We start from the raw sequence: 26,658 nt of genomic DNA, 5'->3' as shown, positions 1-26,658 counted from the left end.
CTAGCAAGGAACAATCAGCATTGATAGAATTCAGAAATACACTCATCTGAAGATGCATGTTCCTTTCTGTGTAGCTACACAGGTCTGGACCAAACTTGAACCAGATAAGTTTGTTATGCAAATGACATTCAACATCAGTAAAGGAGTAGATAATGAAATTATTGAAAAGTCAAACACTCATCACAAAGATGACAGAGCCGTCAGGCAAGGTCCTAACATATGGATAAGAGACAGAATGGACTTGTTACAATCGTTGCTTTTAATCTATCAAACTTAAACTGTCACAAGTCAGGTCCTGACAAATGCAGAACTGAAGCATATAAATGAGGCAATTATCACTAATGGACAAAGGGTTGAAGGCTGTATAATCTGATGCTTTTGTATTACTTTAAAAATATAACTTTTAAAATGGAAACCAAACCTTCTGATAACAAACAGCAGCACTTACCAAATATAAAAGGAAGAGGAGGAGATATCTAAATCTCACAATAACGTCTCAATACAAAGGAGAAAGAGGTTCAGCTTCAAGGACCGATTCTAGATTTCCCAAAAGTTAGATCTTATGTGCACCAGATTTGAAGAAAACTGAATTGTTCTATCTACAGGATCCTCACCAAAATTCACAAGGGCATTCTATATCTACAATGGGAAGCCCAATATCTCCTCATCATCAACAGATTCAGGGCAAAATCAGCTATTTTGCTGACTTTTCTGCCTTTTCCTTGATCACCAGTACCACCATGATCAAGGAAAAGGTAAAAAAGGTCCATGACAGGATACTTGGAGGGAGTAAGTGAGCCAAATTTCCTTCAGTGATGTATGGAATTCTGATGCTCTGAGAGATGAATGATGCTCTTAAAGACATAGGAGAAGGACCAGATTTTTTTAAAAAAACAGGTGACAATCCTGCTTGAGGCAAAGTACTCTAGGCAGCTATATATTTACATTACAAACATGTTTCCTGTGTGTACATGTTTCCTATAGCAAACTGTAGGTAATAGAGGCACCTGATACATGTTTACAAAAGTACAGTCATATACCGATTTGCATGCAGCAAACATGTTTGCTATGCCATGCAGAGTAGCCCTGCTATTATATCACATGAGACTGAGGTCCAGTGTAGTGCATTGGTTAGGGTGTCAGACTAAGACGTTGGAGACCCAGAATCAAATCTCCACTCTGCCTTGAAGCTTAACGGGCAATCTTAGGCCATTTTCATTCTCTCTCAGCCAAACCAACTTCACAGGGCTGCTAAGAGGATAAGGTGGAGGAGGTAAGAGCAATGTACACCTGCTTTAGGTCCTTGGAGAAAGGGCAGGATGAAAATGCACTAAATGGATTGATAAATCTGAAGCTCTGGCCTTCACCTGTTTCACTTATGAAGCTAATGCTTCCACAAGGCACCATCAGGGAAGGGAAAAGACTGTGGCTTGGTGGTAGAGCATTGGCTTTGAATGCAGATAGTCCTAGGTTCAGTCCCTAATATCTCCAGTTGAAAGACCTCAGGTAGCATCTGTTGGGAAAGACCTTTATTTGCCTCAAGGTTTGATTACACAATGTAAGCTGGGTTCAGGGACACCTCAATCCTACTACCATTTAATATGTGTGACCACACTTACCTGCAAAACAGTTTACAAGCACATGGAGACAGAAGAAGTATTGTTGGTCTTTGCTTTCCACCCAATGTGCTTTTGCAGATAGAAGAGCAGGGCCGTATTAACCTATGGCCAGGCCCCTAGGCTTTCAAGTATTTCGGGCCCCCTCTAGCACTTCAATCTTTCACTCCACTACAGCTGACAGTCTGATCCCGGTACGGCAGGTACTAGACTGCAGTACATAGCCCTATATCCATTTTGAGGGTCTCCTGAAGAATTTTATTCGCAATTTAAAAAATATTTTTATTGTGTGAGTAGAACTGTTCAGGAAAGCACATTTGGGGGTATAATTGTTCAATACTGTAACATTTTATAATAATAATAATATTTATTAAAATAAATCATTTATGGATAATTGTTTTAATGTAAGAGAAAATTTGTTTCATTTCAAAAAGGAAGCAGTTATTATCTTATTAATAGAGGTTATATAAGAGAATCAATTAATTGTAATTTTTGTGTGGGTGTGCCTCAGCAAAATAAATTGACGGGCCCCTAGTCCCTGCAGAGCCTCTAGGCTTCCGCCTGGTCATCCTTATGAATAATACAGCCCTGTAGAAGAGGGCAGTAGGGGAGGCTGTTTGTCTTTCTGTTGGAGGCAAATATCTCCTGGCCAGACACTGTCTGAGAGCCAAGCTACAAGTGACGCCTTACACAGGTTGGACACTTGTCAGCTTCCCTCAAGTTTTGATGAGAAATGTAGGCGTCCTGGTTTTACAGCTTGGCTCTCCATTACAGCTGCGAGACCAGGATGCCTACCTTTCCCATCAAAACCTGAGGGAAGCTGACAAGTGTCCAACCTGTGTCAGGCGTCACTTGTAGCTTGGCCCTGAGACAGTAAAATGAACAATCTGCCTCCAACAGTCCTTTCTATTGGGAAAAGTGTGCTGGATAGAAAGGAGGGACCAACGAAGCCACTACAGTCTCCAGGGCTGGTGCCAGGGTTTCTAGCGCCTGAGGTGAGATACCTACTTGTGCCCCCTGCCCATGCGCACTTGTGATGTCATTGCGCAGGAGCATCCCCCTCACCTGAGGCGGGCAGCAGCGGCAAAGGGGCAGGGAGGCGGCCCACTTCCCCACTCGCTTCCCTGCTTGCTGCCGTGCCGCCTGGGTGCCCAGCTCGCCGAGAGCTGAGCCAAGGCAGGCAGCAACAGTGAAGGGGCAGAGAGGCGACTGGTCTGCTTCTGGGCCGGGGGGTCGTCGGGGGCCGGCACAGTGCCTCCTTTAGAGTTCAGCGCTCAAGGCAGCTGCCAGCACCACCTCCCTGGATGCGCTGGGCCTGCCTGTCTCCATGCTCACAAGTCCTCCCCCCTCCCCACATAGCACCATTTTGAACATAAATATGATCACATATTAAATGCGAGTTGGGTTTTCCCCCACCTCACCCCGTATTTAGTGCACATGTAATCTGCTCTAAATCTGGAGAAGTGCTGCCAATCAGAGGAGAATAGACAAAATCAGAAAGACTGAGCATGTATTTAAAATAAAAATCAGAGGGCAGTTGAAATCGGGGATTATCGAAACCAGAAAAACATGATATATATATTCAGCATATTGAAGAAAATGATCTACTTTGTTCTCAAGAAACTGAAAGATAACCAACAGTCTAGGAGAAGAAATTTAAAATAAGGTTAAATAGAATTCTCATTTGCTGGAACGCCATCTCCAAGCTTTTCACATGTCTTACTGTTCTGTAAGGCTTTGCTGAGTAAACAACATAAAATGGAAAAGGGGGCACTCACTGTGAAATGAAGTGGTTGAATCCTCTGGACCATATTTCTGGCTTTAACAAAGTAGGAGGGGGATTCCTAGAGGAAAAAAGGACAAACTGTATTTCATAAGAACAACGAACGAAATCAAATTAATTGTTCATCATCAGTAGGTATTTGGATCTAGCCAGCTTTTTCACTCAGTCTCATCCCACTCCCCTCTTTATTACAGCCCCCGTCCCACATGCCTTTTGTCTACGAAGAATCCATGAACCCCAGCATAGCCTTTTTGGTGGTCAAAGAGAACCACTTCTCCCTTTTTTGTCAGCATAAAACCTGGTTGGAGTTAGGGTTGCCAGCTCTAAGTTGGGAAATTCCTGGAGATCTGGGGGGGTGAAACCTGGAGAAACCTGGAGAAAGTGGGGTTCGAAGAGGAAAGGATCTTGGCATGGCATAATTCCATAGAGTCCACCCCCCAAAGTAGCCATTTTCTCCAGGTGAACTGACCTCTGTGGCCTGGAGACCAGCTGTAATTCCGAGAGATCTCCTGCCAATACCTGGAGGCTGGCAACCCTAGTTGCAGTCAACCCAGTTGTTTGACACTACATAGAGTGAGGCCCAGATTACACAATACTGAGGGGGGGTGAGTGAGGTCTGGGTGTTTTTTTTAAGGTTTCTGGAGCCCAATTTGGTTCAGAACCACAGCGTAGTGGGAGAAGAGGTGCCTGCCATTTACCTGAGCTGAATTGGAACCTGCTGGGGAGAATTGCATAACTCTGAAGCTGCACGTGGCGTATTCTGTGCACATGTAGCTCCAAAGTTATGCAAATAATTCCCCTCGGAGGCAGGAACCCCTCCTCTCCAACACACTGCTGTTATGAGGTTATTGGTCTTCTGCCAGTTTTTTAAATGGAGTTCCCAGCAACTGCTGTGTGGCTGAGAGGAAATCAAGTTGGGTACTCAGGGCTCATTTTGAGAGGGAACACGCGGGAACACAGTTCCGGCAGTTCCCCAAAGAGGTCACATGTCAAGTGGCCCTGCCCACCTGACTCTTGGCCATTTTGGGCCCATTTCATCCTGGACTGGGGCCGAAATGGCCTGGATCAGGCCTCTGACGGGTGGTGGATCACTCTCCTGTTCAGCAGCGGCCCAATCCTGACCATTTTGGGCCCCTTTTCAGCTATTTTCAGCCCCCTTTTGCCATTTTGGGTCCAAAACAGCCAGGATAGGTGATGTCAGGGGGTATGGCATATGCAAATCAGTTATGCTAATGACTCATTTCCAGTGATGGCAAGGGGCGTGGCATATGCTAATGAGTTATGCTAATAAGTTATCCTAATTAGTTCCTCCAGCTCTTTTTCTATGAAATGACCCATGAGATTACTCAACTGCTTTCTCAACATCTAGCAGGTTAAGCGGCTATTGCTTGCTAATCTAGTTGGGAGGGAACTATAGCTTGACCTTTTCCCATTTCACTCCATGAATTTTTCTATGCATGTGTAAACAAGTACAAGATTGTAGACCCTGCCCTAACTCTTACTGAATTCAGAGCAACCTATAGCAATATGACAGTTTTGGAAATAGTTTGGGATTTTTCTAAAAAACAGAAGGGTTCTAAATACAGCATGAACCAGAATGTTGTAAATGAGCACATACGTTTAAAGAACTATTTGGTTTTAAAATGTCTGCCCACCCTTACACTCCCTCACTCCCTCACTCACTCACACACACACACAACAAATCAAAATGTAGTGAAGACATTATGGCCTTGTAATAAATGGTCCATTTTCATTCATCTGTATCTGTTCGAAACAATTTAAACTCTCTTATTTCATTGCCGTTTGTCATGTTGTCTGAGCGGAATGTATTATTACTTTTCACTTTGGGTAGAAAACCAGCCCATAACGAGAAGGGGAAATCCAAAATACTTGCAGGATATGCATCATTTATCACGTTTACTATTAGGAAGTAATGTGATGGGTTATATTCAGTGACACTAATGCCGAGTCCCGTGTTCCATTAAATAGGTTCATATCACCGCCTGCATCAGAGAACCAATTGCAGAGCATACAAATACAAATCTGCAGAGGTGAATTCAGAAACCACGGGAAGATGTGTTCTTGCATCAGCTCTATAAATTCTGTGTCAGGGCTGCAGCTGTTAGGTAAGGAGGCCAGCCTGAAGGCATCTCAGACTGAGAAACCAGAGAAATCAGGCTTTCTTGGCCATTGGTACCACCTGACCCAGTGGTTCTTAACCTTTAATCCACAATCACATCCCAATTATCATCAAAGACCACCTTGCATTTATTTACTTATTTATATGCCACATTTTCCAGCGACCACAGCAGCTCAAGGCAAGTCACATAAAACCTGACCTGCAATGAACAGTCAATATAAAAGAAAACCAGACAAGAAAAACGCAGCTTTCCAGCTTTCCCTCAAAATAACACCCCTGGTATGAAATTAAGCGCAAAATTCCCACCGGAAAAAGAACAGCCTTACATTTCTTATGGAAGGAGAAAAAACATGGGGGAGGGCTGCATCTCATTGGGAAATGGACCAATAGCCTGAAAGGAGGGCTCGACCAGGAAGAGGACCAGGGAGGTCTCCGGGTGCAGATGCATAACATGTAAAAAATTAGGACATAAAGACTGCGCTCCAGGTAAAGCAACTTGGTATATGTATTATATATGCACAAGTGGGAAGCCCACAAAGCCTTGAGGGGTTCACTCCATTTCCTACTATCCATACTATTTTCATTACCCACACTATTTCCTCTTTCTCTCCCCAGGGCAGCCCCCATGTCCTCTCCCTTTCCCCTGCTTCCTTCTCTCCTTCCCACTCACTAACCAACCTTTCTTTTATCTCCCTCCAGAGTCTTCAGATTTATTTATTATTTATTTACTTTGCTTATACTTCACTTTTCTCCCTAATGAGGACCAGAGTGGCTCACATCGTTCTCCTCTCCTCCATTTTATCCTTACAACAACCTTGTAAGGTAGATTAGGCTGCGAGAGTGACTGGCCCAAGGTCACCCAGCGAGCTTCAGTGGCAGAGTGGGGATTTGGTCTCCTAGGACCTAGTCTGACACTCAAACAGCCATGATACCCTGCCTCTCAGCTTTCCCTCCTTCCCTCCCCGCAGGCAACCTCTCCCTGGAAAAAGTGTGGCCAAGTTGCAAAAGGCCATACTGTAGCTAGTCACTCAGACAAATTGTGCGGTACGGCCCCTGTCCAAGTTGTGCAAGTTATGTGGAGGCTGCCACTGGCCTCAGGCAAGTTGAGTGGCATCAAGTCATAGACCCTGCCACACCTGGATGAGTTATGCAATGGTAGCAAGTTGCATGGTGATTTTCACACACAGGTTTTCCCACCGTTTCCTGAGTTAAACCCATTTTCTCCAAGTTTCATTGCTTTCTGCCTGTTATTTTTCCACGTTTTTCTTAATGTTTCTCCCCCTTTGATCCAATGTGAGAAAGGACAGAGAAATGACTAGAGAAACATGGAAAGACAACAGATGGAAACTGAGAAACTGAGGAAGCTTGGAGAAAAATACTGCAATCCAGTACCCACATTGAAGGAAAATCTCCATATGAGAAGAACCTTAATGATGTTGCAGAAATCACCAGATAATTAATCACTATCTAAGACATGACTCCACAATTTCACACTAGGGTCTTATATACTTGTTGAAAACACAAAATGGATCCCAGAGAGGATCCAGCTACCCAACCACCATCAACCATCCTCTGGAACCTCTGCCAAGAATTCTACGCATCTCATAAAAATGTATCTCACAAGGCCATGAAGGCAGGTTCCAACCTACTTAACATCACCAACATCTCACCATCTGTACTAAAATACATAAATACGAAAATATGATTTTCTTTCACTGAACATTTTTTGAAATTGGCCTGATAGGAAATAAAAATGGAAAGCTCTTAATGAAACAAGCTGGATTTACACTGAAGGCCATACCAGCCCATATAACAGCAAGCTTTCTGGCATGCACATTACCTAGCAATGATCTAACTGAGGACAGAAGGTTACTTGCAACACAGCATATAACCCTCTGTTATTGATGGCATGTCCTTGTATCAGTGGATGGTATAATACTGTATTAGTATCCAACGACTGAAGCAGCCTTTAACACATGGTTGTTGTGGATTTTCCGGGCTGTATAGCCGTGGTCGTGGCATTGTAGTTCCTGACGTTTCGCCAGCAGCTGTGACTGGCATCTTCAGAGGTGTAGCACCGAAAGACAGAGATCTCTCTGTGTCAAACTTTAACACAAACTTTAACACACATTCACACAAAAGCTAAATATCCATCTTAGGGTAATTGCCCCTTCTACTTTCATGCAGCCTTTCTGCTGGTGTAACATTAAATCAGCAACTATATAACTGGCACCATCATCAGAAATGCAAGGGCAAGTTGAGGTTGTTTTACAACATCAGATCTCAACCTCCCACCCCCAAGAACCTGATCCTACTTATTTTTTGTACAAGCCAGCCAATATGGTAACATTACATGAAATGGTTCTCTTCTAGCACACACACAAAAAATGACTGGCTAGGTAGCATTGCTCAGATTTGTACTAATTCTTTCCATTTCCCTGAACATTAGTACAGTCAGTTTTCCCACCGTCATTTCCCCCTGCCTTTCCTACTACTGCTTCTTTGGGTGGGTGGGATCTACGACTGACCAGTTGTCCTCTTAAGCACACACGGGAGGGCCAGTCACTTGTGGTCGTGTGGTAAAAGTAATTCCCATGGCCATATTCTACAGATGTCCACTTTCTGATATAATACTAGAAATATTTATTTTGTTTATTTAAAACATTTCTTAGCGGCTTTTCTACCTACTGGCACTCGAGGTGGCTTACTGCTGACAGCGTAAATACATAAAAGCTTCAATTTAAAATCACTATATAAAACTATCAATAAATAGTAAAGTTTATTAATTATAAAATTAATTGAATGCAGTATGTCCTTGTATCAGTGGGTGACAGAATACTGGATAATAAAGGACGTACACGCATCGGTTGTATTGCTGATAGCTAGTGTTTTAATCTCAGTTATTTCCTTGGCCGTTTCCAGATGGCTTACCTGAAGCTGCTCCATGCCGCAATGTTGTGGATCGTGCCGGGGAAAACGTGAAATATTGCGTTTTCTCGGGCGAGTTTTGCGCGATGTCGTGCAAAACTCGCTCGAGAAAATGCAATCTTTCGCGTTTTCCCCGGCACGATCCACATTGCGGCATGGAGCGGCTTCAGGTAAGCCATCTGGAAACGGCCCTTATCTTTCTAAGAACTGATAAGTACTATAATTAATAGAATTTTGGTGACTGAAGAATTTCAGCCTGTTGTGTTTTACAAACACAAGACTGTGTTGAATATGCTACTGATAGGATTTGCTGGCAACCAATAGGTGAGGGGTGGAGCGAATGACATTGACATGATGTCACTTCTGGCAAATAAGTGGAAGCAATATTTTCACTCTCCTTCCTTAGGCATATTCAACAATAATTGCTATCATTTTCCTACTTGAAATTGTTACAACCCCAGATACAGAGTACTGTTTTCCCTTTGTTTGTGAGTCCTAGGGGTGGGATGCTCAGGTTCACAAGTGCCAATGGATCCTGCTGTTAGAGTAGCACCCACCAGGGACAGCTGCTTTCTTTCATGACTGGGAACAGATCATAAAGATAGCCTGTGGCAAAATAGACCCACTGACTTACGACTCGAGCACTGCCTCTTCTTGCCCTCTGGGGTGCCTGGGGCTCGCCAGTGGCAGTCCAAGTTTCCACCTGGTGTGGGAACTTTGTGGGAACTGCCTATAGGGAGGACCAAGACGCCCCACTCCCCTGGGCTCTGCCTTGTGGCCAGACTCCTGCTACCCAGCACCTGATTACTGCAGGGATTGTTTCCTGCACTTGTGCATCACTGGGGGTGGGTGGGGGGGTGTCGCCAATTGCCATCAGACCACCACCTTCCCATGACACTTGTTTTAGGTAGCAAGGTTGAGCAGTGGAAGTCTATGTGGTACAAAGAACAGCTACCAGCATTTAGGAAATGGAAAAAAAACATCAAAGAAAAGATAAAATATATTTACACACTTTTGAGCACAGGACCAAAGCAAGCAAGGGAACTCAAAAAGAAATGGGTCAAAACTCAATTCCTCTGTCCCTCCCTTTGTTCATGCCTTAGATCTTCTTCGGAAGTTCCAGCTTATTGAGAAGTCCTCCTGACTCAGGCCTCCAGCCCCCACATGCTCAATGGGCACCTCCTGCAAGGGTCCAGTTCTCAGCTCCTTCAGCTTCCAGCTCAAGTCAGCCAAAGAGATTCTCCTCCCTGTGCCAGGAGGTCTTATTTGCTCCCATTCTCACTCTCTGGGCAGGTAGAAGGTGCCTTTTCCTGGAGGTTCAGTGGGACTGTTCCACCACATACACGTAGCCAAATTGTAAGGCAGGTGAGCTTCCTTCATACCTGCACACATTTTCTTTCCTAGAACCGAACCAGCTAAACAAGAGGGCCACCCACAACAGGCATGCCTTTCCTTAGGTCACTTACCTTAGGAAAAGTGGAGGCATGGTGACCAGAGAATATTGACCAACAGGGGATCCCATTGGTCCTGGGCTATATAAACACATGAGCCACTAGGAGTTTCTCTACATGAGATGTTCGTCAAGTGTAGGGAGATGCAATGTTAGCCAGGAAGCGTAGTTTAAAAAGACAGAGTAAGCGGAGAACGCTCCTCAGAGGGTTTGTTAATTTCATCTTCACCTCCCTGAAGGCTGTCAATTTCACCTCTCCACTCTAAAACTGTGGGATCGCAAGCAGAGGACAGCAAGGAATGGGCTGGAGCTGCCTTCCAGAGCCAGGCTTGGACCTGGAGAGGTTATAATGGGCTGAAGTTTCCCTTCTGGCATTTCACAGCCCCTTCACCAGCTCCAGTGTATAGCAAAGCTGCCACCAGCTCTGTCTTTTTAAACTACCCTTCCCAGAAACCATTGCATCTCCCAGCATATGTTCTTCACGTGTCAGATGTCTCATGTAGAGAGACTCTAGGTTATACTGTTCAAGGAGGCCTATTTGAAGCAAGAAATAAAGGATGCAATACTAAGGACACTTTTGAGTAAGTACTCCCTCTTGTTCATTAATGCAAGGGTTTTTTTTCAATCTACAAGAACTTAGGAAGACGGAGCAAAGTTCAGAAAAGAATCACTTTCTCTCTGATCTGAGAGAGAGGAAAAAGGAAGGAAGGAAAGAAGGAAATGTAGCTCTTGTGGCCATCTTGTTTATTTATTTACATTTGTTTATATTTTTATCCCACCCTGTCTCTATGGAGCTCAAAATCATTCTCCCCTCCTCTGTTTTGGCCTCTCAGTAACTCTGTGAAGTAGCTTGGACTGGTTGGTCCAAGTTCACTCAGTGAGTTTTTCATGACGAGCAGAGCTTTGAACCCTTCGATACTCTGCTTCAATATACCGGTTCTCTTTTTCCCCCCACTGTCGTTTGGGGCCCTTGTTATGCCTATTGAGTATGTACTGAACTGGAAGTGTTTTAACATATTGAGTTTTATGTGGTTTCTTGTCATTGAGCCTGCCTCCAAAGTCACAGCTGGTGAAACTGAATGGGTCATTTTTCCACCATCAAGGCCAGCGATATGGTTCAGCAGACCCCATTTATCCTTTACATTAAGCCATGCGCCTAATTACAGATCACAGTTAATAGATTTACAATGAGCAACAGTGGATGAAAAAAAGTTGCTGCATTGATCTTGAGGCAGAATATTTCTGTGGCATGGAGTGGTTTTTTTTATGGAGTAGGAAAAGATTATAAGTAAAAAAACATTTGGTAAACAAATCATACACTGTTGTTATTCCTTTAATCAATTTCACAATATATCTGGTAAAGAGAAACCAGGCTGAACTTCTAAATGAACAGATGAAACATAGAAGCTAGACACATTTTTTCCCAAATGGGGGAAATTAGCCGCTGAACATCAACACCTGCCACCAGGAACCGACTCTGGTGAACAGAAAAGCCAGGTAGGTTGCTTGTTGTGAATTTGCTTAGAGGGGTTTGAAATGAGGTAACCAGAGACACTCCATATGTCAACAATTATTGGATCTTAAAATAGATTGCTCATCTCCACTTAAACTTAAGCTTGTAAACATATTTCTTAAAGCTAAACGAAACACTTGTTTTGTTAAAAAAAAAAAGTGGAAGGCTAACAACATATAATAATGAGATTCTACTACAGATGGCTACATAATTGCTTGCATTAAGACAGATACATTCTAAAATGAATTCATACTCCATATGCTTTCTGATAAAGCACACATCCAGTACAGCTCTTTGCTAATCTAAATGATTGCGTGCACATTTCATTCTATTTCTTGGTGGCCGGTGGCCGAGAGACAACTGCTGAGGTTATTTACATAGGTTCTCTCCCGATCTTTAGTCTAAGCAGAGTCTAGAGGTAAGCTAAAGTGTGCCCATGGAAAATGCTAGATGTTAGACGTCAAAAGGTTTTACTTCATAGGCACAGAGATGTGGTTGTGTTGGCTACTCCAGCACAATCCTTCCCATTCACTTTGAATACACAAAACCAACCAATGAAGTGAATGGGGGAAACCAACAGAAGTCCATCTCCTACACTCAGAGCAGTTGAGAGGCTCTCTTCTTGGACATTTTTGCCACCCGTTCACTATATCTTTTTGTTCTGACTAGTAATACAATGTCACAATCAGTTAAGCTTCCAACAACTCCTGCAAGAGGCGTTTCCACCAACTAGGAAATTATTTGCTTCATTTCATCCCATAACTCTTGCTTATCTGTACCCCCTGGGCTCCCTCACCCTTAGGTATTGAACACACATGGAAAGGCTGGTGAGGGAAAGCGCCTTTCTTTGCTGACTAGGAGTGAAAAGTCCTGGCTCATCTTTTCAGTCATTGTCCATTTGTCCAAGAGAGATTGCAAACAAGTTGTGCGGCAGGATTCTCCTTTGCTTCAAGGAAGAATGGCTGTTCCGACATGAGACAGACAGGGCAAAGGCAGGGGTGGGGAATGGTGAGCCTATCAAAACTTGAAGGCAAACATGCCTTTTAAAATTATTTTAATTGATAATTACGGAATTAGCAACTATTTCCTTTCACTAAATGGGTGCGTCATTCAACTTCTCCATTGTACATAGGAAATTGATTTTTTTTCCGAGTATGGAAAATTATTAGATGTATTTTAGGTAAGTGGGTGGTTTAATGAGTAGATAGCCCTGATTTTAAAAATGCATATTTGAATGCAGTTCCATCCAGAGCTTGTATTTGGTTGCAGTCATATAATTATAGAACATAATAATCACTCAAAAGGTTCCTTTTGGTTCTTATTACTCATTCTCTTGATTCAGAAAAAACTTAATTAGATGTGCGTGTGCTTTTTTTCTGTTCCTGCAATGAATGACAGCCATTATTGGTTGGGTAGTCTCTGACACACACGGTTGCATTGACCTTTCCCTTATTATTTGGAAGTTGGTTCCAAAGGTGTTGTTTTAACACTGTAATAATAGCGAAGGGTTTTTTTGGTCAATTCTTCTGCCTTCTACAGACCATCTTTTGCCCCTATGCTGTTTATGAGGGTCCCCTGACACTCAAAAGCAAAAATGTTGGGGTCTGAGTGGGCTACAGAGAGATAAAGGAGGTGGGCTATCCCATTCCCCAAGCTTCTTTGCATTTGCAGGACTTCAGACCCCAGTCTATGTGATTTCTCCCCAGCATACTATTGCTGAGGAGTTTTAAAAATTCAGATTAGTTATAAAAACTCAAAGATTTTGACAGACAAGTGAAAAAAAACCTTTCCTGCAGCAGTAGGCAGAAGCAGAGAGAAACAGAGGACAAGATACCAAAACTGATTTTAAAAACAAATGTTTAATCAGAAATTTCTGGCAAGACTCCAACTCAGAACAATTTTTGGCAGGTGGCATACTGATGAGCAAGGAACGATTCCAACAAATCAATTCAGCGGCAAAATTATGCAGAAAACATTCAGAGTTTTCAAGAAGCAGTTTATAAATCATGGCATGAGGTCCTTAAAGGTAGGGGGGAGACAAGCAGCCGTAGCCCATGCAGATTCACTTGTACCTCCGAATGCAACCGTATGAAGAAATATGGCTATAAGATCCCTTCATAAAGAAGAAGTTGTATTTAGGATATTGCATTAGTTGAAGGTTATATGATAACCTTTAATATAGTTAAAAATGTAGCCCAGCTAAATGATTTTTTTTTAAAAAATTGCACAGTAGGAAAAGGGCCAGTAGAAGACTAAAGAAGTATTCTGCTTGGAAGCATTTGGATGGTCTTTGACACTTTTGCATCTCGCACAATCTACGGGCCACTGGATTCAGGCAAGTCTGGCAGCTGCAGGGCTTTATTATCTTTTGCAAAACCTGTCAAGACATCATTTGTTTCTGTCATTTTCTTTTCGGATCCCAGTTTTTAGTTTCTAGCTTCATTCAGAGTGAGAAGGAGAAAGAAAACCATTTTACAAATACCTCCAGATGCAGGCGAAGAAGCGCAGTTTGGCTATTCAATAGTCAAGCTTCGTAACACATATTTAACCTATTACCTTTATGGGTTTCCACAAGAAAAGTCTGTTTTCAAGGTGTTAAGGAGGAAACTGAAACTAAAAGCCATTAGGAGCAATCCTAAACAGGTCTATGCAGAAGTATATTAAAATGCTATTTTATTAAATAGGGCTTTCGTCCAGAAAAATGTTCTTATGATTGCAGCCATCATTAGAAAGAAGTAACATGAATGATTTTCACTTCTAATGAATCCATGTCCACATTACAGATTAATACGTTGTCCTTTTTATTCTTTTGCTAGTATCTGCATGTATGAAAAATATAAGCTTGCCAAACTGCAAAGAATGACAAATGGGTCATGCTGTACCCAGCTAAAATGCACAGTTAGGTGCCAGACAGTGCAATTTATTAGTTGGAATATCTGAATATTGTAGTTTCATTCTATAAAGATGTACAAAGGCCTATACAAACTGTGACAAATTGCCTACAAGAACACTTCCACGCGATCCAAATGTACCTTATTACCTGTGACAATTCCAGACATGTCTAGTTTTATTATGCATACACAGACTAGAAAGTCACAACTCGCTGTAACTTCCCAGCCAATGTAGACTATAAAGTTTGGAGAGATCTAACCATATGTTGGACAACACACTACCCACAATCTTCCTGATGCTCGCCATTTTGGCTGAAATGGACGCCACATGTATTTGTTGGGGGAAAAGGTTAAAAAATAGCTTTACTTCAGAGGTGCAATGGATCTTGAATCAATAGTCAGTACACGAGTTTAGCTTTTAAAAACATTTACTTCTAAAGGGAAAGGGTCACAGGATTGCCTACAAAATAACAAATGCCTGGAGCTACATTCTCACTACTGGTTACAAACAAAGAGCTGGGATAACTGAATGGAGAATCTTCTTCTTCCTCTGTCTTCTGACCCTGAAAGAAAGTCACCTGACATGTTGACCAATAACAGTTTACAAACACTCTAAAGTTTCCCAGGCTTGCAGATTATTGGCTTTGAGCCAGGTTCCCTTTCCAGGTCAATCTAAACAATAGCACGGTAGGTAAACACATTAACCCCATAATGACTGAATCTCAGACCTTGCAACACACATATATTCCAACAGTATTTTCTGGGTTCATGACACACTACATGAAAGCCTCATCTTTGAAGATGCACACATAACAAAGCTGGAAAATACACAGTGCCCTTTCTTAACAAAATGCCAACAGTGCATAATATTGGGAAGATCACAGGTAGAGCGTACACACAGCTGGATACTCCCAAATATAATGTCTGAAAAGGACTACTATAGACAGTCAATACATATTTACATGCTTTCTGTGACTCTAAATATCTGGAATAGATACAGCGTTTGGTTTATCAGTTTTCTCCCTCCACAAGGAGATGATCAGAAAATCATAGAATAAGATCCATTTGGAACCTCTCTTTGAGAAGGGGTTTCAATATGTCTATTTCAGTGCTCTCATGAAGCCACAGTGGTTCAAAACAATGGAAACAAAACAAAGCTGTGATCCTAGTTGGGAATGGACTATCTTTATCCAGAGATAGAATCTAGATGAAAGTTTTGATCCTGAATTACAGAATGTAGCACCACGAGCCAAAGAATCATCAATTCCACGAGCTTCATAAACACCAAGAGTCCCCAATGACTCCCCCATTGACCAAGGGTAGTTTGAATTTATAGGGACCTTGCCCATGATACAACATTGCCCCTACCTTGTCCCTGTTTTATTTCCTAGCAATGTTTTTTAATACTGTTACATGTACCCTGAAAGTTGTGTCTATAAAAGATGTTAAATCTGTGAATTGGAGGTAGATACATCTTGATTATAGTGATTATAAGAACATCAGTATATAGGAAGAGCCCTGCTGGCTCAGACCAGTGGTCCCTCGAGTCCAACATCCTGTCTCACACAGTGGCCAACCAGTTACTATGGACAGCAAACAATAGGGCATAGAGGCTAAGGCCTTCCCCTGATACTACCTCCTAGCTCTGGTTTTCAGATATTTACTGCTTTTGAACATGGAAGCTCCTTCCCTTTAATCACAACGGCTAGTAGTCATGAATCGATTTAACCCCCGTATAAAACTATCCATGCTTGTGGTCATCATTACATTCTCTGGCAGCGAAATCCACATTTTGCAGTGAAATCCTAAGCAAAGTTACTCCAATCAATAGGCTTAGAAATCGATGGGCTTAGACTGGAGTAATTCTGTTCAGGTTTTCATTGTGATCACTCATTGAGAAAAAAATATGTCGTCCTATGAATCCTGAAACTACTGCCCATCAACTTCATTGGATACCCCCAAGTTTTAGTATTTTGGGAGAGGGAGAAAAGGTTCTCTCTGCTCACTCTCTCTACCCTGTGCTTAACTTTACAAACCTCTATTATGATGACCCCCCTTAGAATGCTGCATTGGGGCAGGAGCTGCCAGCACGTTTCCCTTTCATCTGCCCATACTATGATAATAAACTACTGATAACCATGCCCTCTTTTAGAAACTTTGGGTTAGATTCTATCAAACAGGAACAGCATTTCAAAGGGGTGTTTGGAGCTGCTATGGAGGAGGGGGAGATGGTGAAGTAGTGCTTCCAGCACAAAATTTAGATGGGATCTGGTTGTCTATATTATATGAAACGGGGAAAAGAGAGTGTTTCACCCATCAGGTTGCATATGTGTGTGTGGGTGGGTGGGGGGAATAACCGAACTTTTTAAAGAAATTTGTTGCACAAGTATTATAAGCTACACTCTTCTTCACAGATATCTTGAACATATAAAACAAACAGTGAAACTTGTATAATTAGCTGCAGTAGCATAGTGGTTAAATGGTTTGAATCCCACTACTGCCATGAGCTCAGCAGGTGGCCTTGGGTAAGCCTCTCCTCTCAGCTCCCCATCGGTATTGTGGGGATGATAATAACACTCTCCCTGGCAACTTTTTTCCACACAAAATAGCACCCCAAAGAATTCCAAATGTATACTTGTGAATTTCCCTATTGTAAAAGATTAAGTCAGGGGCCCCCAACATGGTGGCCGTGAGCACCATGGTGCCTGCCAACTCCTATCCTGATTCCCGCCAAATGTTTTCAGAAAGTGGGTAAGGCCAGGTGGGGCTCCTGCCTCTCAGGGGTTCTGATTCATCATTGGAGACCTGACTGAGTGTATAGAGGTCAGAGTATTCAACTAGGATCTGGGAGAACCAAGTTTAAATCCTCATTTTGCCACGGAAGCTCAATGGGTGACTTTGGCCCAGTCATACACTCTCAGCCTTACCTACCTCACAGGATTCTTGTGAGGATAAAATGGAGGAGAGGAGAACGATGTAAGCTCCCATTGGGAATAACGGCAGGGTATAAATGATGTCAATAAATCAATAAATATTGAGTGTGCAGATTAAAGTAACATTGTTCCTTTGGCACCTGCCACCACAGTGTTGGTTTTATTCTCTCCCACTCTCCTTTTTCCAAATGTATTTTTAAATTATTCCTCCGCATGGACTTGCAGTTGGGCTTCCTCTGTGAGTGTGCTGGGGGTGGCCTCTGCCTTGGTGCAGAGGTTGCTCTCAGATTACTATTGCTATATACTTTTAGAAAGTATTTCAAAAGACAGCACACGTAGGCAGCTAGGAACAATTTGCTATAAAATAACAAAAGCGTTGAATTGGTCTCAGTGAACAAAAACCGACATTATCATTAAAAATATAACCAGCTCTTGAAAAGCTTAATGTACATTCTATCATGCCATAAAATAATTTCATTATGGATATGGGCATCAATACTCTTTTTTTTTTGGAGGAAAAACATGAAACAAAAGACCTTTCGCTTGAAAATATACTATAGTATGCGCAGGACATGATTCCCCCCCCCCCCAAATACTGTGACAACAGTTAATCACTTTGGGGAATGACAAGAAATGATTTACATTTCTAGAGTCAATTATGTTATAAAGAATTGAAATGACAAAAATCATTAAAAGCATTCACCAGAGAACATAAAGTGTATTTATCATTTAAAATATAATATGGAACACAAAGATACGAAAGGGAAGGTTGTGGGAAGGGGGGATGTTATTTTTTTTCATGATTCTCCCTCATAAGTTTTAACATATACAGTGATTATACATGAAATAATAGGTATTTATTTTACAAATCCAGTTCCATATTCTGTACAAATGTAGTAACGACACGAGACCGAGATCCAGATGCAAAGTCTGTTCCTCCAACCTGGAGGCCAGAGTTTTATTGAGAAGTTAACAGGAAGTCCCGGAAAAGAGCAATGACCAAATATGTCTATAGCAACAGTTACAGCCACAGTAACAGCCACACAGGTTGGACACTAGTCGGCTTCCCTCAAGTTTTGATGGGAAATGTAGGCATCCTGGTCTTGCAGCTGTAATGGAGAGCCAAGCTGTAAAACCAGGGCGCCTACATTTCCCATCAAAACTTGAGGGAAGCCGACTAGTGTCCAACCTGTGTAAGACGTCACTTGTAGTTTGGCTCACATTCTAAACCAGTCTCAGGCAGATGGGCAAGTATGCTGTGATCAGCCTTTGTCTTATCTGTGTAGCACAGTGAAAAGCACAGAGTGAGCTGTAAGGCGTGTGAGAATGCTGCTTAGAGTGTATAGGAATATTGTGCTCTGTGAAGGATGAGAGAATGAAATGATACATATTAAAGCTACTCCTTGACTCCTGTGTGGCATGCCTACTCCAGGAACCAGGAATGTAGGAATGTAAAGAGTCAGCTAATGCAGGCTGTGTGGCATGCCAATCTCCAGCCTACATACAACCAGAGAGAGAGAGAGAGAGAGAGAGAGAGACTGATCCCGTCAGATCTCAGAAGCTAAGCAGGAGCAGCATCAGCCTTGGTTGGTAATTGGATGGTACACCTCCAACAAAGACCAGGTTTGCAGAGACAGGCAATGGCAAATCACCTCTGTTAGTCTCTTGCCATGAAAACCCCAGCAGGGGTCACCATAAGGCAACTATGACTTGAGGGCCAAAGCATATAGTATAGTCCCTTCCAAAATACACAATCTAGCTGGCAAATATTTTTCCTGAACATCTTTACTCTTTGAAGTCTAAAATGATGAAGAAGGAATTGGAAGCCCCACCATTTCCTGCACAAATTAGTACAAGAAATTCTCCTGTCTCTCATCTCTAGTTCCCAACATCAAGAGCGACTCACGGAGGAGGCACTGATGCACTGAGAAAGAGGGCCCCCTAAGATGGTCAAGAAGACCCCTCGTCCTGACTGTATCCCTCAAAATCAAATATCTGAATTGTCCTTTAGCATACGTAGATAAGTTTCCTTTATCGTTTCTGGATGGGGAAAGAACCCTTCATCATTTTACAGAATGCAGACTTTGAAGAACAACCTTTTAAAAGTGAAATAGTTCACATAGGTATGGCCATCACTTGGAAGGGCTGTAGAATTAAGTGATAGCTTACCCGTATGAATGAGCCATGACAGCTCAAACATCTCATATGGAACTTTCATATCACCTCAAAATGCTTTTCAGGGAAGTAATCTCAAAGATTTCAACTACAAATCACCCTATTGATAGGCAAAGGAGCCAGTCTAGAATCTTTATTTTGGCCACCTCTAGCTGTATCCTTCACACAGTCTCTCTCTATCCAAGGCATTCTTGAGCATTCGAAGCAGGGAAACAGGCTCTGGTTACCTTGGTGACAAACGAAGGCTAAAAATTACACATAATTGTTGCTGATGTCACAGCTCTCACATTGTTTCCAAGGCTACAAAGTACCTCAGTTAATTGTGATGTTTCATTTCTCCTTTGTATTGGGAGCCTTTCCCCCCTTCGCTCGGCAAATTGTTTAGAAGAGCAGGTAATCTATCTAGGCCTTATCTAATAAAGCATTCAGAGTCTCTGGGCCGTCTCTGGTAATGACAGGGATTTATAAATTGAAAGTGTGACTTCCTAAACTGTACAGAGCAATTTGATTCCTAGGCAACTTGAAATTTTGCCTTTCCACCCCACCCCCCAATAAAACCTCAAATTCAACTCTAAGACTTACATTTTCACATTCCACCTACAGTGCTTTTAATCCCTTTCCCCCATAGTTGGTGTGCATGTGTGGAAAACAGAATAACAGTTTTAGATGTGCTTGTACCGGGTTTCTGAATTGAAGCAAAGTGGATTTACAATTTCATTTCAGTCTTCTCATCCATTATTAGGCAATGCATGTATGATTTTGAATCTAAAAAAATCTATCCATAACCAACTTGTCCATCACCAAGTTGGATTATATACATTTCAATAATTGGTATCCAAGTAAATAACAATCAAAAATAAGCTGCTTCTCATCATTTCAAAAGGAAAAATCAAAAGCATGGAAAAATAGGGAGTGGGGGAGAAATTCACCTTTGAAACTGTGGTGGAAACTCCCCCTTTGTATAATAGCTACCACATTTCCTCTACATGCGATCTTGGCACTCTTACACAAAGAGCCTCAGACTTTGAACCCAGAAGTCCTGCTGCCCAGGCCAGTCCACCAGAAAAGGGTCCTTCTCAGTCCACAATTCTTGGTCTAAGAGGAAGCAACCTCTTCAGAATGAAAGTTTAAAAAAAAGAAATGGGACCAGGACTGGGGACCTGGTGAGGCTCTGAGTAGGTGTTAAGTTGTCCTGAAGGGTGGTATATAAATAGAATGTTGTTGATGTTGTTGTTGTTAAAAGCTTTGGAGTGCACTGGTAAGTCTACAGAAATGCTTTTCATCAACACCACTTCATCAATCTCAGTCTTAAAAACACATGCACTGGATTGAGTGAGGATAGCAACGGCTTGTTACAATAAGAATGAGCTTACATCCTCACTTCCTTATCCCCTGGGCAGTCCCTGTCCCCAACAGGTTGCTGCTCGTCTCCTCTAATGACCCAAGTCTCTCACTTCTGTGACTCCTTCCCTGCTTGATGCAGTGGGTATGTCCTTCTGGGAAAGCAAATCCGTTCCTTCTGCTGCCACAAAAAGATCTGTCCCACTTTTCTACCTCATGGTGGCGATCTACTCTACCGGCACCTTATGACAAGATCTGTATATTTCACAGGGTAGCAAATTCACAACATTGTAAATATTACGGCAGCAAATAGTTAGAGGTTATCCATCCGCCACCTATCAGAATGTTGAATGTGTCCTTCATCACTTGACTGCACTCAGACTGCAAAGGTCTGACCTTGTCAGCTCGGGATTTTTTTCCGTTACAGCCAAACAAAATAGCACTTACTGTGTTGTAGCAGCTTGTCCTTATTTATGTAATAGGTTCTGAGCAGTAATAATTGATGTTAAGAATTGGTTGGCTGGAGTAGCAGACTGTATAGAAAACAGGCCACATCTGGATTCAAAGAACAGTTCTGGCAGGGGCAAACCAGCTGCTCTTACACATTGTAAAAGGTGTGAATAAATAACTATGGAGGAAATAAAAGCTTGTCATAAATGTGTGAACCTTAATGCAACTAGGGCCATGTCTCAAGCCAATGTAGTATAGTAGTTAGCAGGGCTTTTTTCTGAGAAAAGAGGTGGTGGAACTCAGTGGGTTGCCCTCAGAGAAAATGGTCACATGGCCGGTGGCCCCGCCCCCTGATCTCCAGACAGAAGGGAGTTTAGATTGCCCTCCACGCCGTTCAGCGGCGTGGAGGGCAATCTAAACTCCCCTCTGTCTGGAGATCAGGGGGCGGGGCCACCGGACATGTGACCATTTTCAAGAGGTTCCGGAACTCCGTTCCTCTGCTTTCCCCTGAAAAAAGCCCTGGTAGTTAGAGTGCCAGGCAAGAGTTTGCAAGACGCAGGTTCGGATACCCATTCTGCCAAGGAAGATCCCAGAAACAGCTGCTCTCTCTGTCTAAGAATAATCTACGTCACTTTGGGTCCCCATTAGGGAGAAAAGCAAGGTACAAATATATGAAAAAATAAAATAAAGCTGTAGGGCACCCCAACAATAACACATAGCTGCATTTATTTCACAGAAGTCACAGATGTCACAGATTACACGACTGCCTCTTAAATACTCAAAATACAATCAACAGTAAAAAAAACAACTCTAGACATCCATACCCTATTTCATAAATTTGTAAAACATAACAAACCTTTCCCCATACTTTCACTTTTTGAGTGTGAATGTGACTGATTAAATAAATCATAAAACCATTTTTAAGTGACCTTGTGAAGCCTGGTTCTAAGACAGAATTCTGCTAGGCATTCTTCAGCAACAAACGTATACAACTGCTTTATACTGAGGGCCTACTATTTTACATTTCTGATACATAAACATTTACCAGAAACATGTGAACCTTAATTCAACTAGGGCCTTCGGGTAACAAGCCACTATGGTGTAGTAGTTAGAATCCCGACTCTGCCACGTAATGATTTACACTTGTCTTATGATGATTTACACTTGTCTTCCACAGGGACTTTTAGCCAGACATCAGCTGCAAATTCTCTGCTAAGAACTCAGTTCTAGATTAGATGACTGCAATGTGCTCTACATAGGGCTGTCCCTGAAAAGTGACCAGAACTTTCTTTTAGTACTGAATGCTGCAGCCAGGATGCTCACTGGAGTGGGCTGTAAGGAACATATCGCTCCAGTTCTGGCTCACCTGCACTGGCTTCCAATCTGTTTCTGGGCACAATTCAAGGTGCTGATGCTGACAATTTAAAGCTCTGCATGGTTTGGGACCAGCATACTTGAAGGACCACCTACTCCCTTATGAACCTACCTGACTACTGCAGTCATCTTCAAAGGCCTTGTTTTGTGTGCCCCTACCTTCTAAGACTAGGCAGGTGGCAACCTGGGAGAGGGCCTTTTCAGTAGTGGCACCAAGACTCTGGAACTCTGGGAACGCTCTCCCCAGGGAGATTCACCTGTCCCTTTCTGTTGCCATCTTCCACCAGTAGTGTTATGTGTCAGTGGCAGCTGTACACTTGAGAACCGATTCCCCTGTGGTGAAACTAAAGCTGATACCTAACTAAAAGTCACCATGGAGGACAAGCCTAAAACATATCACATAATTCATCCCTGAGCCAGACTACTGACCCTAGCAATATCTACTGCAACTGGCAGAGCTCTTCAAGATCTCAAGGAGGCATCTTTTTCAGTTCTGCTAGCTGAGATCCATTGACTACAGGCATCAAGGATTGACACTGGAGCCTTGTGCGTGAGTTTATTGCTTGATTCCATACAACATGTGTGTTTCTTTTCATTTGTGCCTCCAACAGATAGTCTGGTAAGTAAACAGGTGATCCAGATGATTCAGTATATGACTTAGAATTGGCTGCTGGAAGGCTGTTTGCATACCTGTCCAGCCTGAATGCTGGACAGGTATGCTGAGAAGGGAAGGCCACAGATAGACAGAAGCCTGACATAGGTAAGTCATTGTGCTCTCAGCCATTCCCCTGGGAGTACAGGAGGACGAACGCTGCCAACTTCCAGTGGGCCTGGAGTTCTCCTGGAATTATAACTGACTTCTACTACAGAGACCGATTGGCCTGGAAAAAATGGCTACTTTGGAGGGTAGACTCTATGGTATTATAGCCCTCTGAGATTCCTCCCCCCCCCCACCCTACCTTCCCCAGGCTCCATCCCAAATTCCCAGAAATTTTCCAACCCAGAGTTGGCAAGTCTAGGCAGAACTCCATTCCAATTGCGATACTGGTTCAGTGTTCCCAAACCCCTGGGTTCTCCAGGGGAGACCCTCTAAGAGGTTATGGCAGAGAGCCCAAATCGACTATCCCCAAAGACAGAGTCCTTAGCCTGAGCAAAGCTAAGCACAAGTTGTGACAGTAGCGCAGCCAACACAATGCAATGGCTCTGATCCACTGGAATATTTTTGAAGATTGGAGGATTTCTGTCTGCACAGCACAACTTTCTTGCCTTCCCACTCCCATTACAGTCCCAGATGTGACCGGAAATGTGACCTCCTGGAGGAGGGGGCATTTGGGGCAGCAGCAGGAGAGGGAGGCAAGAAAGTTGTGCTATGGAAATGGCCCAGTGGCTCCAAGCCAATGTCCTCAACAAACATGGAGCGAACAGTGGAATCCCTTGGTAGGAATATATTTTAGTCACTGAACTTTGGAATGTAAACAGAACCCAGATTCCCTGCTCCATATAGCAGGGAAGATAGTTGAACAGAAGAGGGAATTCCAGGCACTTCTTGCTAGGATGTAAACAACATGAACCAAACTGATGCTAGGAGTCAGGGAATCCCAGAGAACCAATCCTGTGTCCCTGCTGGCCATGTAGCTCTTAGATCTGTGGCACTTCATCAGCCTGGGCAGCTTCTAACGGGCGGCCCCTTTTCATTTCCAAAATGGCAACTACCAGCTTCTGTCTTGCCCTTCAACAGCAGGGAATTTGGTACTGGCTTGGTCTTTTGTCTGGGCCCGAAGCCCCATTTTTGCTTGCCTTTTCCATCTCCACATATGTGCAGCCTCTCAAGATGCTGCACCGACGTGAGCCTGGCAGCACTTAGAAGTAGCTCTTATCTTCACATGAGGTGGGAATTGCAGTACGATAAAAGATTATTGGAATGTGATACAGGAAAGGGTAACAGGTATCACATGGAAAAGCATACCTTTTATGCACCTGATGTGTCTTCTGGGCTACAACCCAGAAAAGCTTCCTAAGAGTTTATGATATTTGGTTTCACGTTTATTCGTAGCGGCTAGAATATTAATTGCTAAGAACTGGAAGAAGTCTACTCTGCCAAGTATAGAGATTTGGTTACGGAAAATATGGTTTGTAATGATTATGGTTAAAATATCATTGCTGAAAGAAGATAATAGGAAGAAACCTGCACAGAGACTTTTTTGCTCAACCTGGGATTCTTTTCATTGATGTTTGGAATAAGAACTTTCCTATGGAAACTGTAAAAAAAAAAGAAGTATGGAATTTGTTGCAGTGTTTGGACTTGGAAACCAGGCCATGTAATTATATCATTACATAAGAAGGAAGGACTATAAGAACACTGGACTGTGAAAGAAAGAATTTTGCATTGGTGTTGTCGAATGTAATTGTGTATTAAGAATTGTTGAATGCAATTTTGTAAATTTTTAATTAAAAAAAAAAGAAGTGTTTGCCTGACAAGTCAAGCCATTTTTCTATGTTGTAAAAATTGTCCGTGCATTTGAAAAGAGATTTGCTGTTTATTATGAATACTCCGTGACTTAAGCCCTTTAGGAATGAATGGTAGCAGAAGAAATGCATCTCTCTTTCTTAATTTCCATTCATGGGCATGCAGAAGTTTCCATCTAGTCTGTAAATCATTGTTCATTGGACCATAGCCGGATTGTGCTGCAGGATTTTCCAAACCATACTGAATCAATAATGTGAAGTCCTAGCAGCAGAAATAGTAATTGTGCGCTTGGTTTGATTTGCTTACAACTTATTATTTGGTAGCATACTTCAAAGAAGATCATGTTCTGAGCCCTGTTGAGCAAAGAGGAGTTCTGAATGTCCTTCCTTTGGTCTGTTCATAGTTTCAGTTTCTCTTGATTTCAAATTAGTCCAAGACCTCGTTAGAGTTGCCACCAGTATGAGGCAAGGGGTGTGTGTGTGCTCTCTGGTGATGTCCCTTCCTGCATGACCTGGAAGTGACATTACCACATACAAGCAACACCCGAGCATTCACCCAAAACTCGAGAGTTTCAGGCAAATACTAAAGTGTCACCCCTACGTGATGACGTCTCTTCTGGGTTATGTTGCAAGTGATGTCACTGCATTGCTGGCGATACTGATGTCCCTCCCATTTCCCCTCTGCCAGCCCACAAAGTTGCAACAGGGGAAGAAGATAATAACACTTTGTAAACCGCTCTGAGTGGGCATTAAGTTGTCCTGAAGGGCGGTATATAAATCGAATGTTATTATTATTATTATAAGACTGCCAGCGGGAGATCTCCCACAAACCAGGAGAGCTGGCAGCCCTACCTACTACTAGGCTCAATTCAATAATAATAACATTCGATTTATATACCACCCTTCAGGACAACTTAATGCCCACTCAGAGCGGTTTACAAAGTATGCTATTATTAAACACCCTGTGAGGTGGGTGGGGCTGAGAGAGCTCTGGAAGAGCTGTGACTGACCCAAGGTTGCTCAGTTGCTTCAAGTGGAGGAGTGGGGAATCAAACCCGGCTCTCCAGATTAGAGTCCCACACTCTTAACCACTACACCAAACTGGACCTGGCAGCCCTACCTACTACTACGCTCAATTCAAGGTATTGGCTATCACATACAAAGCTCTTCACAGCCTTGATCCAGCATAATCTACAGGACCGCCTGTCTCCCTATCTTCCACCACGGCAGTCTCACTCATCTGAACAGGGCCTTCCAAAGGTGCCACCTTGTACATGGGCAAAATCAACAGCTGCCCGTACACATGCCTTCTCTGTGATGGTGACCCTCACCTTATTGAATGGCCTACCTAAAGAGGTCAAAACAGGACACAATGCCAATGCAAATACTAACTTTTTTCAATAACGCATGCATTCTGTATCATTAAAATAGATTTGGAGGCCTGCTTCATATATCTCCTGAAAAAGGGGGGGGGGTCTCCAGTGCCTACAGATACAGATAAATCATACTGAGAATACAGTGAACCATGAAATGATTCTGTTAAAATGTCATCTGTCCGGAATAGATTTTCAAACCTCCAACAGCAGGGTCTAAATTAT

The 26,658-nt window shown here is 42.7% G+C and overlaps 1 protein-coding gene across 1 annotated transcript in view; it reads right to left on the bottom strand.

Annotated features, from left to right (window-relative positions):
• Positions 1-26,658, bottom strand: part of MYO3B (myosin IIIB) — a 307,149-nt gene that overhangs the window by 242,942 nt on the left and 37,549 nt on the right. The window contains 1 exon segment of the mRNA XM_054972682.1: positions 3,395-3,460. Coding sequence (XP_054828657.1) covers positions 3,395-3,460 — 66 coding nt within the window.

Source organism: Eublepharis macularius, chromosome 2 (genome assembly GCF_028583425.1).
Source record: "Eublepharis macularius isolate TG4126 chromosome 2, MPM_Emac_v1.0, whole genome shotgun sequence".
Classification (NCBI taxonomy): Eukaryota; Metazoa; Chordata; class Lepidosauria; order Squamata; family Eublepharidae; genus Eublepharis; species Eublepharis macularius.
The sequence above is the reverse complement of the archived record's forward strand: the minus strand, read 5'-3'. Positions and strand labels throughout refer to the sequence as shown.